At 38.2% G+C, this 13,705-nt stretch overlaps 1 protein-coding gene across 2 annotated transcripts in view; it reads left to right on the top strand.

The window, feature by feature from the left end:
* Nucleotides 1-13,705, top strand: part of LRCH2 (leucine rich repeats and calponin homology domain containing 2) — a 107,394-nt gene that overhangs the window by 55,273 nt on the left and 38,416 nt on the right. For both annotated transcript variants that reach the window (XM_061136380.1, XM_061136379.1), the window contains exons 7-10: nucleotides 11,680-11,767; nucleotides 12,097-12,208; nucleotides 12,645-12,742; nucleotides 12,839-12,897. In XM_061136380.1, the coding sequence (XP_060992363.1) occupies nucleotides 11,680-11,767; nucleotides 12,097-12,208; nucleotides 12,645-12,742; nucleotides 12,839-12,897 (357 nt within the window). The remainder of the gene's footprint in view (nucleotides 1-11,679; nucleotides 11,768-12,096; nucleotides 12,209-12,644; nucleotides 12,743-12,838; nucleotides 12,898-13,705) is intronic.

Genomic DNA, 13,705 nt, shown 5'->3' with positions numbered 1-13,705 from the left:
ATAAAACTTCTACATAATTGAAATTTCAATATATAATTACACATAAAAAACTAGTGAGTTATTTCACTTTCTTGTAAATCTTTGAAATCTAGTGTGTATTTTACATTTATAGCATGTCTCAATTTGGACTAGTTACATTACAAATGCTCAGTTGGCAAGGATGACTAGTGGCTACTGTGTTGGACAGAGCAGATCAAAAGAGTTTATTTGTGGCTCTTGGGGGTGCTTATCTCTCACACAGAGCTGGTATTGAATTACATAGAAAGTTCTTGTATGTACTTTCTAATTTCTCACTCATGTTCTTGGTTATATGGTTCTTACTACTTAGAATATCTTTCCTTGATATTTTGTAAACTCTTTATTCTATATAGGTATTGCAGTAGTTATACTTATCTTCAGCTTTTGGAGTCAGACATAATATCCTCGTGAAGGTCTTCTCCAACTCTTAATAACTGTATGCCCTTGTGTCATATATTATCTCCGGTTTTTAGCTTTCTTGTATGTGAAAAGGAAAACAATCATACGGATGTTGTCAGGATTGAATGAAATAATGCATATAGAGTATTTATCACAATGTCTTATTAATTCCTCAACAAATAGCTTATTATTATCATTGTCATCTGTTTAAAACAGACCAATGTATCTTAGTATAGTGTCAGTTCAGTTCAGTTGCTCAGCCGTGTCCGACTCTTTGCGACCCCATGAATCGCAGCACGCCAGGCCTCCCTGTCCATCACCAACTCCCGGAGTTTACTCAAACTCATGCCCATCAAGTCGGTGATGCCATCCAACCATCTCATTCTCTGTCATCCCCTTCTCCTCCTGCCCCCAATCCCTCCCAGCATCAGGGTCTTTTCCAACGAGTCAACTCTTCCATGAGGTGGCCAAAGTACTGGAGTTTCAGCTTCAGCATCAGTCCTTCCAATGAACACCCAGGACTTGTCTCCTTCAGGATGGACTGGTTGGATCTCCTTGCAGTCCAAGGGATTCTCAAGAGTCTTCTCCAACATCAGAGTTCAAGAGCATCAATTTTTCGGCACTTATATTTCTTCACAGTCCAACTCTCACATCCATACATGACCACTGGAAAAACCATAGCCTTGACCAGAGGGACTTTGGTGGCACAGTAATGTCTCTGCTTTTTAATATGCTCTGTAGATTGGTCATAACTTTCCTTCCAAGGAGTAAACATCTTTTAATTTCATGGCTGCAGTCACCATCTGCAGTGATTTTGGAGCCCCCCAAAATAAAGTCTGACACTGTTTCCAGTGTCTCCCTATCTATTTCCCATGAGGTGATGAGACCAGATGCCATGATCTTAGTTTTCTGAATGCTAAGCTTTAAGCCAACTTTTTCACTCTCCTCTTTCATTTTCATTAAGAGGCTTTTTAGTTCCTCTTCACTTTCTGCCATAAGGGTGGTGTCATCTGCATATCTGAGGTTATTGATATTACTCCTGGCAATCTTGACTCCAGCTTGTGCTTCTTCCAGCCCAGCGTTTCTCATGATGTACTCTGCATATAAGTTAAATAAGCAGGGTGAGAATATACAGCCTTGACATACTCCTTTTCCTATTTGGAACCAGTCTGCTGTTCCATGTCCAGTTCTTTTTTTTTGTTTTTTTTGCTCATGCAATTTATTTTATTTATTTTATTTTTCCATTTATTTTTATTCATTGGAGGCTCATTACTTTACAATATTGTAGTGGTTTTTGCCATACGTTGACATGAATCAGCCATGGATTTACATGTGTTCCCCATCCCAATCCCCCCTCCGGCCTCCCTCTTCATCCCATCCCTCTGGGTCTTCCCAGTGCACCAGCCCTGAGCACCCATCTCATGCATCCAACCTGGGCTGGTGATCTGTTTCACCCTTGATAGTATATTTGTTTCAATGCTGTTCTCTCTGAACATCCCACCCTCGCCTTCTCCCACAGAGTCCAAAAGTCTATTCTGTACTTCTGTGTCTCTTTTTCTGTTTTGCATATAGGGTTATCATTACCATCTTTTTAAATTCCATATATATGTGTTAGTATACTGTATTGATCTTTATCTTTCTGGCTTACTTCACTCTGTGTAATGGGCTCCAGTTTCATCCATCTCTTTAGAACTGATTCAAATGAATTCTTTTTAATGGCTGAGTAAAATTCCATAGTGTATATGTACCACAGCTTTCTTATCCATTTGTCTGCTGATGGGCGTCTAGGTTGCTTCCATGTCCTGGCTATTATAAACAGTGCTGTGATGAACATTGGGGTGCACGTGTCTCTTTCAGATCTGGTTTCCTTGGTGTGTATGCCCAGGAGAGGGATTGCTGGGTCATATGGCAGTTCTATTTCCAGTTTTTTAAGGAATCTCCACACAGTTCTCCATCGTGGCTGTACTAGTTTATATTCCCACCAACAGTGTAAGAGGGTTCCCTTTTCTCCACACCATATCCAGCATTTATTGCTTGTAGACTTTTGGATAGCAGCCATTCTGACTGGCGTGTAATGGTACCACATTGTGGTTTTGATTTGCATTTCTTTGATAATGAAAGATGTTGAGCATCTGTTCATGTGTTTGTTAGCCATCTGTATGTCTTCTTTGGAGAAATGTCTGTTTAGATCTTTGGCCCGTTTTTTGATTGGGTCATTTATTTTTCTGGAATTGAGCTGCAGGAGTTGCTTGTATATTTTTGAGATTAATCCTTTGTCTGTTTCTTCACTTGCTCTTATTTTCTCCCATTCTGAAGGCTGTCTTTTCACCTTGCTTATAGTTTCCTTTGTTGTGCAAAAGCGTTTAAGTTTCATTAGGTCCCGTTTGTTTATTTTTGCTTTTATTTCCAATATTCTGGGAGGTGGGTCATAGAAGATCTTGCTGTGATTTATGTCGCAGAGTGTTTTGCCTATGTTCTCCTCTAGGAGTTTTATAGTTTCTGGTGTTACATTTAGATCTCTAATCCATTTTGAGTTTATTTTGGTGTATGGTGTTAGAAAGTGTTCTAGTTTCTTTCTTTTACAAGTGGTTTTCCCAGCACCACTTTTTAAAAAGGTTGTCTTTTTTCCATTGTATATTCTTGTCTCCTTTGTTGAAGATAAGGTGTCCGTAGGTACGTTGATTTATCTCCGGGCTTTCTATTTTGTTCCACTGATCTATATTTCTGTCTTTGTGCCAGTACCATACTGTCTTGATGACTGTGGCTTTGTAGTAGAGCCTGAAGTCAGGCAGGTTGATTCCTCCAGTTCTATTCTTCTTTCTCAAGATTGCTTTGGCTAATCGAGGTTTTTTGTATTTCCATACAAATTCTGAAATTATTTGTTCTAGTTCTGTGAAAAATACCGTTGGTAGCTTGATAGGGATTGCATTGAATCTATAGATTGCTTTGGGTAGTATACACGTTTTCACATTATTGATTCTTCCAATCCATGAACACGGTATATTTCTCCATCTGTTTGTGTCCTCTTTGATTTCTTTTGTCAGTGTTTTATAGTTTTCTATGTATAGGTCTTTTGTTTATTTAGGTAGATATACTCCTAAGTATTTTATTCTTTTTGTTGCAATCGTGAATGGTATTGTTTCCTTAATTTCTTTTTCTGTTTTCTCATTGTTAGTGTATAGGAATGCAAGGGATTATGTGTGTTAATTTTATATCCTGCAACTTTACTTATATTCATTGATTAGCTCTAGTAATTTTCTGGTAGAGTCTTTAGTGTTTTCTATGTAGAGGAGCATGTCATCTGCATATAGTGTGAGTTTCCCTTCTTTTCTATCTGGATTCCTTTTATTTCTTTTTCTGCTCTGATTGCTGTGGCCAAAACTTCCAAAACTATGTTGAATAGTAGTGGTGAGAGTGGGCACCCCTGTCTTGTTCCTGATTTTAGGGGAAATGCTTTCAATTTTTCACCATTGAGGATAATGTTTGCTGTGGGTTTGTCATATATAGCTTTTATTATGTTGAGGTTTGTTCCTTCTATTCCTGCTTTCTGGAGAGTTTTTATCATACATGGATGTTGAATTTCATCAAAGGCTTTTTCTGCATCTATTTAGATAATCATATGATTTTTATCTTTCATTTTGTGAATATGGTGTATTACATTGATTCATTTGCAGATGTTAAAGAATCCTTGCATTCCTAGAATAAAGCCCACATGGTCATGATGTATCATCTTTTTTAATATGTTGTTGCATTCTGTTTGCCAGAATTTTGTTAAGAATCTTTGCATCTATGTTCATCAGTGATATTGGCCTGTAGTTTTCTTTTTTTGTGGCATCTTTGTCTGGTTTTGGAATTAGGGTTATGGTGGCCTCATAGAATGAGTTTAGAAGTTTACCTTCTGCAATTTTCTGGAAGAGTTTGAGTAAGATAGGTGTTAGCTCTTCTCTAAATTTTTGGTAGAATTCAGCTGTGAAGCCATCTGGTCCTGGGCTTTTGTTTGCTGGAAGATTTCTGATTACAGTTTTGATTTCCATTCTTGTGATGGTCTGTTAAGATCTTCTATTTCTTCCTGGTTCAGTTTTGGAAACTTATACTTTTCTAAGAATTTGTCCATTTCTTCCAAGTTGTCCATTTTATTGGCACAGAGCTGCTGGTAGTAGTCTCTTATGATCCTTTGTATTTCAGTGTTGTCTGTTGTGATCTCTCCATTTTCATTTCTAATTTTGTTGATTTGGTTCTTCTCCCTTTGTTTCTTGATGAGTCTGGCTAATGGTTTGTCAATTTTGTTTATTTTTTCAAAAAACCAGCTTTTAGATTGTTGATTTTTGCTATGGTCTCTTTTGTTTCTTTTGCATTTATTTCTGCCCTCATTTTTAAGATTTCTTTCCTTCTACTAACCCTGGGGTTCTTCATTTGTTCCTTCTCTAGTTGCTTTAGGTGTAGAGCTAGGTTATTTATTTGACTTTTTTCTTGTTTCTTGAGGTAAGCTTGTAATGCTATGAACCTTCCCCTTAGCACTGCTTTTAAAGTGTCCCATAGGTTTTGGGTTGTTGTGCTTTCATTTTCATTCGTTTCTATGCATATTTTGATTTCTTTTTTGATTTCTTCTATGATTAGTTGGTTATTCAGAAGCGTGTTATTTAGTCTCCATATGTTGGAATTTTTAATAGTTTTTTTTCCTTCAATTGGGATCTAATCTTACTGCATTGTGGTCAGAAAAGATGACTGGAATGATTTCAATTTTTTTGAATTTACCAAAGCTAGATTTATGGCCCATGCTGTGATCTATTCTAGAGAAGGTTCCATGTGCACTTGAGAAAAAGGTGAAATTGATTGTTTTGGGGTGAAATATCCTATAGATGTCAATTAGGTCTAGCTGATCCATTGTGTCATTTAAAGTTTGTGTTTACTTGTTAATTTTCTGTTTAGTTGATCTATCCATAGTTGTGAGTGGGGTATTAAACTGTCCCACCATTATTGTGTTATTGTTAATTTCCCCTTCATACTCGTTAGCATTTGCCTTACATATTGCGGTGCTCCTGTGTTGGGTGCATATATATTTATAATTGTTATATCTTTTCTTGGATTGATCCTTTGATCATTATGTAGTGTCCTTCTTTGTCTGTTTTCACAGCCTTTATTTTAAAGTCTATTTTATCTGATATGAGTATTGCGACTCTTGCTTTCTTTTGGTCTTCATTTGCGTGAAATATTTTTTTCCAACCCTTCACTTTCAGTCTGTATGTGTCCCTTGTTTTGAGGTGGGTCTCTTGTAGACAGCATATATAGGGGTCTTGTTTTTGTACCCATTCAGCAAGTCTTTGTCTTTTTGTTGGGGCATTCAACCCATTTACATTTAATGTAATTATTGATAGGTATGGTCCCGTTGCCATTTACTTTGTTGCTTTGGGTTCGCGTTTATACAAACTTTCTGTGTTTTCTGTCTAGAGAAGATCCTTTAGCATTTGTTGAAGAGCTGGTTTGGTGGTGCTGAATTCTCTCAGCTTTTGCTTGTCTGTAAAGCTTTTGAATTCCTCATATCTGAATGAGATCCTTGCTGGGTACAGTAATCTGGGTTGTAGGTTATTCTCTTTCACTACTTTATGTCCTGCCATTCCCTTCTGGCCTGAAGAGTTTCTATTGATAGATCAGCTGTTATCCTTATGGGAATCCCTTTGTGTGTTATTTGTTGTTTCCCCCTTGCTGCTTTTATTTATTTATTTTTTTTAATTTATTTTTTTGTTACTGGGAAGACCCTTGCTGCTTTTAATATTTGTTCTTTGTGTTTGGTCTTTATTAATTTGATTAATATGTGTCTTGGGGTGTTTTGCCTTGGGTTTATCCTGTTTGGGACTCTCTGGCTTTCTTGGACTAATGTGAGTATTTCCTTCCCCATTTTAGGGAAGTTTTCAGCTATTATCTCCTCGAGTATTTTCTCATGGCCTTTCTTTTTGTCTTCTTCTGGGACTCCTATGATTCGGATGTTGGGGTGTTTCACATTGTCCCAGAGGTCCCTGAGGTTGTCCTCATTTCTTTTCATTCTTTTTTCTTTTTTCCTCTCTGCTTCATTTATTTCCACCATTTTATCTTCTACCTCACTTATCCTATCTTCTGCCTCCGTTATTCTACTGTTGGTTCCCTCCAGAGTGTTTTTGATCTCATTTATTCCATTATTCATTTTTAATTGACTCTTTTTTATTTCTTCTAGGTCTTTATTAAACAGTTCTTGCATCTTTTCAATCTTTGTCTCCAGGCTATTTATCTATAACTCCATTTTGTTTTCAAGATTTTGGATCATTTTTATTATCATTATTCTAAATTCTTTTTCAGGTAGATTCCCTATCTCCTCCTCTTTTGTTTGGCTTGGTGGGCATTTTTCATGTTCCTTTACCTGTTGGGTATTTCTCTGCCTTTTCGTCTTATTTCGATTGGTGTGTTTGGAGTGGCCTTTCTGTATTCTGGTGGTCTGTGGTTCCTTTTTATTGTGGAGGTTTCTCCCAGTTGGTGGGGTTGGATGATTGGTTTGTCAAGGTTTCTCGGTTAGGGAAGATTGCATCGGTGTTCTGGTGCGTGGAACTGGATTTCTTCTCTCTGGAGTGCAGTGGAGTGTCCAGTAGTGAGTTTTGAGATGGGTCTGTGTGTTTGGTGTGACTTGGGGCAGCCTGTATGTTGACCCTAAGGGCTATGTTCCTGTGTTGTTAAAGCATTTGCGTGGTATGACTTGCTTGGAACTTATTGGCTCTTGGGTGGTGGTTGGTTTCAGTGTAGGTATGGAGGCTTTTGGATGATCTTTTTTTACTTAATGTTCCCTGTAGTCAGGAGTCCTCTGGTGTTCTCATGTTTTGGGCTTAAGTCTACTGACTCTGGGTTTCAATCTTATTCTTCCAGTAGTCTCAAGGCTTCTCCAACTATACAGCACTGATAATAAAACTTCTAGGTTAATGGTGAAAAGATTCTCCACCGTGAGGGACAACCAGAGAGGTTCACAGAGTTACATGAAGAAGAGGAGAGGGAGGAAGTAGATAGAGATGAGCAGGAGGAGAAAAAGGGGGACTCAAGAGGAGAGAGACAGATCTATGCAGTACTCTGTTCCCTAGTGTTCTCCGTAGCCCAGAACACCCACAGAGATTCACAGAATTAGATTGAGAAGAGAAAGGGGAGGGAGGAAATAGAGGTGATCTGGGGGAGAAAAAGGCGAGTCAAAAGGGGGAGAGAGTAATCATCACACTCCTGAGTACCGGGTACTCAGTACTGGGTACTGAATATTGGATTCTTAAATGTCCAAAGTTGATATCAAATACTGAAAAACAAAGATTAAAAATCTAGAGTAGAGGTTAGACTCTTAAAAATACAATATGAAAAACAAAAACACAAAAAAATTAAGAAATATATAGGAAGTTCACTTTAAAAATAGGGTCTTTTTTTTTCAAGGTTATAGTGAAATGAAAATGAAAATTAAGGAGTAATAGGGTAGTAATAGAGGACTTTAAAAGAAAATAAAAGAAAGAAAAAAAAGAAAAAAATTTTAATTAAAAAAGTAGTAAAAATATATGGCAATGAAAATGAAAATTAAGGAGTAATAGAGGAGTATTAGGGAATTTTAAAAGAACATAAAAGAGAAAAAATTTAAAAAAAAAAACAAAAAAAAAAGAAAAGAAAAAAACGCTTTTTAATTAAAAAAAAAAACAGTATACATATATCTAGGAATTTCTCTGGAGCTGTTGTGGGCAGCGTGGATTCAATTCAGTTTCAAATCGCTCCTTGTTCCAGCTTACACTTCTCGCTATCCATAGGCCCCTTCAGGTGTAGTTGGTGTTAACTACAGGGATTTTAATCTGTTGCAGCAGTCACTTCTGAAGCAGTTCCCTTTGTTTATTTGACTTCTGTTTGCAGGTCTCTTCTGTATCGAATTTCCGCCCTGACACAAGCGGGCGGAGGTGGTCTCTTGTTTAGGTTTGCTTATTCAGTCGTGCTGCGGGGAGGGAGGGGCGCTGCAGACAGATATCACTGGCGCGTGTGGGGAGCACGCGCAGTGATCGGCCACACTGGGTTTGCCCCCGCTCGCGGCGGGCATGTGTGCTTTCCCTGTCTACACTGCTCAGGCTCCAGGCTGCTCTATAGGGAGGGGGCCCTGCATGGCGTGCGGTTCCGGTTTTCGGGTACTCCACAAAAGCACTGACTCGGTTGGGCCTGCGTTTTGTGCTTTTCCGGCCTGAGCAGCTCAGGGAGCCAGGAGCTTGAGGAGCACACTCTGCCTGGGTGCAGCATGCCTTATCCTCTCCACTGTCCCAGCCTCAGTTTCCGTGGGTGGGCGCCGGTTGGGTGCAGCTTGTGTCTGTTCTGGGGAGCTGGCCTCTAGCCACGACCTTCCTGGCAGATGTCAACCATCCAGAATCTCAGGATGTCTGTGGTTAGAAACCGGGAGCCTGTTTGCAGTTTGGTAACGGATGCCGTCTCTGGGGCCGAGTTTGCCCCTTTCCCCTTCTCCCTGCCTCCGGCCGGGGATGGGCCGGTCAGCCGCCGTCAGCTAGCTCTTCTCTGGAATTGCTCAGTCTTTCTTTTGTTCTGCCAGCGGCCGACAGTGTGTTTGGTTCGCGCGCTTTTCGCAGGTTAATTTTCTCTCTCTCTCTCTTGCTATCCCACAGTTTAAGTTGCTATCTCACATTTGCTATCTCACATTAGCTCCCTCCGATTGCCCTCAGGGCATTCAGGCCCGATCCTTACCCTAAACAATGCCGCCCGCTCCTCTCTGTTCCGCCCCCACTTGCTGGTGGCCATTGCTAGCATCTGGGGTACTTTTCTGCTGGGAGTTACTTTTAGGCATGTAATCTGTGGGTTTTATTTATTTTTCCTCCCGGTTAGGTTGCCCTCTGAGATTCAAAAACTTCCCCCAGACCCGCCAGTGAGAGGGTTTCCTGATGTTTGGAAACTTCCTTTATCACGCTCCCTTCCCGGGACGGGTGTCCGTCCCTAGCTCTTTTGTCTCTCTTTTTATCTTTATATTTTGTCCTACCTCCTTTCGAAGACAATGGGCTGCTTTTCTGGGCGCCTGATGTCCTCTACTAGTGATCAGAAGTTGTTTTGTGCAGTTTGCTCAGCGTTCAAATGTTCTTTCGATGAATTTGTAGGGGAGAAAGTGGTCTCCCCGTCCTATTCCTCCTCCATCTTCCCATGTCCAGTTCTAACTGTTGCTTCCTGTCCTGCATACAGGTTTCTCAAGAGGCAGGTCAGGTAGTCTGGTATTCCCATCTCCTTCAGAATTTTCTACAGTTTATTTTGATCCACACAGTCGAAGGCTTTGGCATAGTCAATAAAGCAGAAATAGATGTTTTTCTGGAACTCTCTTGATTTTTCGAAGATCCAGCGGATATTGGCAATTTGATCTCTGGTTCCTCTGCCTTTTCTAAAACCAGCTCGAACATCTGGAAGTTCACGTATTGCTGAAGCCTGGCTTGGAGAATTTTGAGCATTACCTTACTAGCGTGTGAGATGAGTGCTATTGTGAGGTAGTTTGAGCATTCTTTCGGATTGCCTTTCTTAGGGATTGGAATGAAAACTGACCTTTTCCAGTTTTATTGGGCTGTGGAGTCAGATGGATTTTAGTTCTAATTATGGTTTAATCTCATAATTCCTACTTGGCCTATGCAAGTTATTTAATCTCTCTGAGCCTGTTTATTTAAAATGTTAACAATACATACTTCATAAGCTTGTTGTGAGAATTAAATGTGTGTCTGGCAACTAGTTCATTAAATGATACTCAGTAAATGTCATAATATTTCACCTTGGGAAGTTAACTTTTATTAGCTTTGTTTCTTCATTTGTAAGAAGAAATAATAATGCATAAATTGTACAATTTCATTATAAATAGAATATGAGGTGCACCTGGCATAGTATCTAACACAGTGTAGGCACTCGGCAAATGCTGGCAGTTGTCTTTCATCCTTCAAGATTAATCTCAAATGCTGCTTTCTTGGGTGAGGCCTTTCCTCACCTTCCCAAGGAAAAATTTATATTTACCTTTGTTCTTGCTATTGATTCGGCAAGTTGTGTCTGACTCTTTTGCGACCCCATGGACTGTAGCCTGCCAGGCTCCTCCAACTGTGATTTCCCAGGCAAGAATACTGGAGTGGGTTACCATTTCCTTCTCCAGGGGATCTTCCCGACCCAGGGATCAAATCCTTGTCTCCTGCTTGGCAGGTGGATTCTTTACCTCTGAACCATCTGGGAAGCCCCATTAACCTTTGTTATATCCTTCAGAACAGATAAGCATACTCCCTCTCTGGGCTGAGATCGCTTTGAAAGCAAACATATTAAAATGCATCTCATCTCAGGTGTTCAGCATAGTGCTTTAACCCTTGGTAATTGCTTCCCTAAGTTTGTTGGTATACTCCTGAAAAGTATAAAATCAGTATTTGGGGAAGAAATATAGGAGATCAGGGACTTCAGTGTTAGATAATCTTGGGTTAAAACTTAGACTGCCATTTGCAAGTTGTATGTCATTGGGTCATTTTTTCAACCCTTTCTGGCCTGTTTCCTTTTCTGTAAAATGAGAAAGCACCAATAACCTGCTAGAGTTTTCACAAGGAATGTGAAGTATTATATACTTAAAATAAAATACTTAAAAAATTAGCCTGATTATTGGCATATGTATGGTCATGTAGAGTATATGGTAGAGTATAGAGTGGTCAATGTAGAGTATATGGTAAACTTGCAAATTCAAGTGAAAACTATTTTGCAGCCTGAGTAACATACTATAATTCAGAAATTTGCAAGGACAGCTCTTTCCTCACACCAAAACAATTGCCTATTCAATGCTTTACAGGCATTTTTTTGGCCTTTTTTCTCTTAATTACATAATGGTTCTTATTTATGAAGCTAAATATATTTTTAGAGATAATGAAGATATGGTTGTATTAAGGTTAAAAAACATTCCAGCATTATATGGAGAAATTTGATAAACTCATAAGAAAAATAGGTCTTTATCAAGATGATTTTCTAGCAGGGCTATCTGCTTTTCTGAATCTCTCAGGAGAAATAATAGGCTACTGTCAAGGCTATTGTTAACCTATTTTACAACAGAGCATGTGAAAATATTACATGAAGGACATTTTATCTGATCCGATATTTTTTCCCTCATATTTTTTAAGGATCTTACATATCAAAAGTATATATTCTATATTATCTAGTGAAATTTTAAGTCAATTATGTATTACCTATTTAAGAAGAAAACCTTAACTGCCCTTAGAATTTGTATTTCCATAGTATGGAAGATTTTTATCCAAATAAAAATCATGGTCCTGACTCTGGAATTGGAAGTGATAATGGAGAGAAACGATTGTCTACAACAGAAGTGAGTCTTTTCTATTAGTGAACTATTTTATTTTAAAATTTTATTAGAAAAACAAAAAAAATTTACTAGAGCTTTGAAGTAGATAGGCACTTGCACACATTTCATTTATTTTGCTTAAAAATGTGATCAGCATTGCATTTTATGACCTCAAGTTAAAAAAAAGACTTGTACAGTTTTAAAAGCAAAACAGTAAAACTCATATTAATTTTTGGTTTTAAAACTGGAGATTTAAATCAGGTGTTCTGTACTTCATATATGGAATTAAAGCAACTTAATCTTTATCATATGTTTAAAATGCCTCATTTTTACTTTTTACTTATTGCATTCAGCCATCAGATGACGACACAATTAGCCTTCATTCTCAAGTGTCAGAATCAAATAGAGAGCAGACATCAAGAAATGACAGTCACTCAGTAGGAAGTAAACCTGATTCTCAAAAAGGTAATTCATAAGGTGTCTGCTGTTTTTATGTCATGTATATAGCCCTTTTTAAAAGTGAATATTTTTTTAAAAGTGGGCTTTAAAAATAATAGTGTGCGCTTGCTTGCTAAGTTGCTTCAGTCGTGTTCGACTCTGCAACTTATGGACCTTAGCCTGTAAAGCTCCTCTCTCTGTGGGATTCTCCAGACAAGAGTACTGGAGTGGGTTGCCATGCCCTCCTCCATGGGACCTTCCTGACCCAGGGATCGAATATCTCTTGCATCTCCTGCATTGGCAGGTGGGTTCTTTACCACTAGTACCACCTGGGAAGCCCCCAAGTTATAGCATCTTTGATTAACTCTTTTATTGAGAAAAATATACTTTTTTCTAAGCACTGCAGTGACAGAGCACACTGTTTGCTATTCATATTTTCTAATAAGTATTAATCTATACTTAGACCAGGAGGTGTATGATTACACTGACGCCAACACAGATGATGTAGTAGTTCCTGAACGAGGAGATGCACATATTGGATCATTTGTTGCTTTCCTTAAGGTAAAGAAAACTTTGAACAAATATCAATAACACATTCTCCTTAATCTCACAAAAGTGAACCATGCGATTTAAAATGATAACTTTCTTTTATATAAGGGAAAAGAGAAAGGTCCTGAAAAATCTCAGAAAAATGAAGAATTGGGAGATGAAAAAAGGTAAGCACACATGAATTTGCAAATTGAAGTACTGCTTATTAATACTTGAAATATCATTAGATATTTCTGCTTAAATGAATAAATTCTTTGTTCATTTACTTGTTAAGTTCAGATAGTTAATTTGTGAATATTTCATCTGTGTGCTTTCCTCAATTAAGCTGAAAATTATAGTAAACATATAAGTTGAAACCTATGGATGCCTTATCTTTGACAAAGGAGGCAAGGATATACAATGGAAAAAAGACAACCTCTTTAACAAGTGGTGCTGGGAAAGCTGGTCAACCACTTGTAAAAGAATGAAACTAGAACACTTTCTAACACCATACACAAAAATAAACTCAAAATGGATTAAAGATCTAAATGTAAGACCAGAAACTATAAAACTCCTAGAGGAGAACATAGGCAAAACACTCTTCGACATAAATCAAAGCAAGATCCTCTATGACCCACCTCCCAGAATATTGGAAATAAAAGCAAAACTAAACAAACGGGACCTAATGAAACTTAAAAGCATTTGCACTACAAAGGAAACTATAAGTAAGGTGAAAAGACAGCCCTCAGATTGGGAGAAAATAATAGCAAATGAAGAAACAGACAAAGGATTAATCTCAAAAATATACAAGCAACTCCTGCAGCTCAATTCCAGAAAAATAAATGACCCAATCAAAAAATTGGCCAAAGAACTAAACAGACATTTCTCCAAAGAAGACATACAGATGGCTAACAAACACATGAAAAGATGCTCAACATCACTCATTATTAGAGAAATGCAAATCAAAACCACAATGAGGTACCATTACACACCAGT

This window comes from Dama dama, chromosome X (assembly GCF_033118175.1).
Source record: "Dama dama isolate Ldn47 chromosome X, ASM3311817v1, whole genome shotgun sequence".
In the NCBI taxonomy this organism is placed as follows: domain Eukaryota; kingdom Metazoa; phylum Chordata; class Mammalia; order Artiodactyla; family Cervidae; genus Dama; species Dama dama.
The sequence above is the reverse complement of the archived record's forward strand: the minus strand, read 5'-3'. Positions and strand labels throughout refer to the sequence as shown.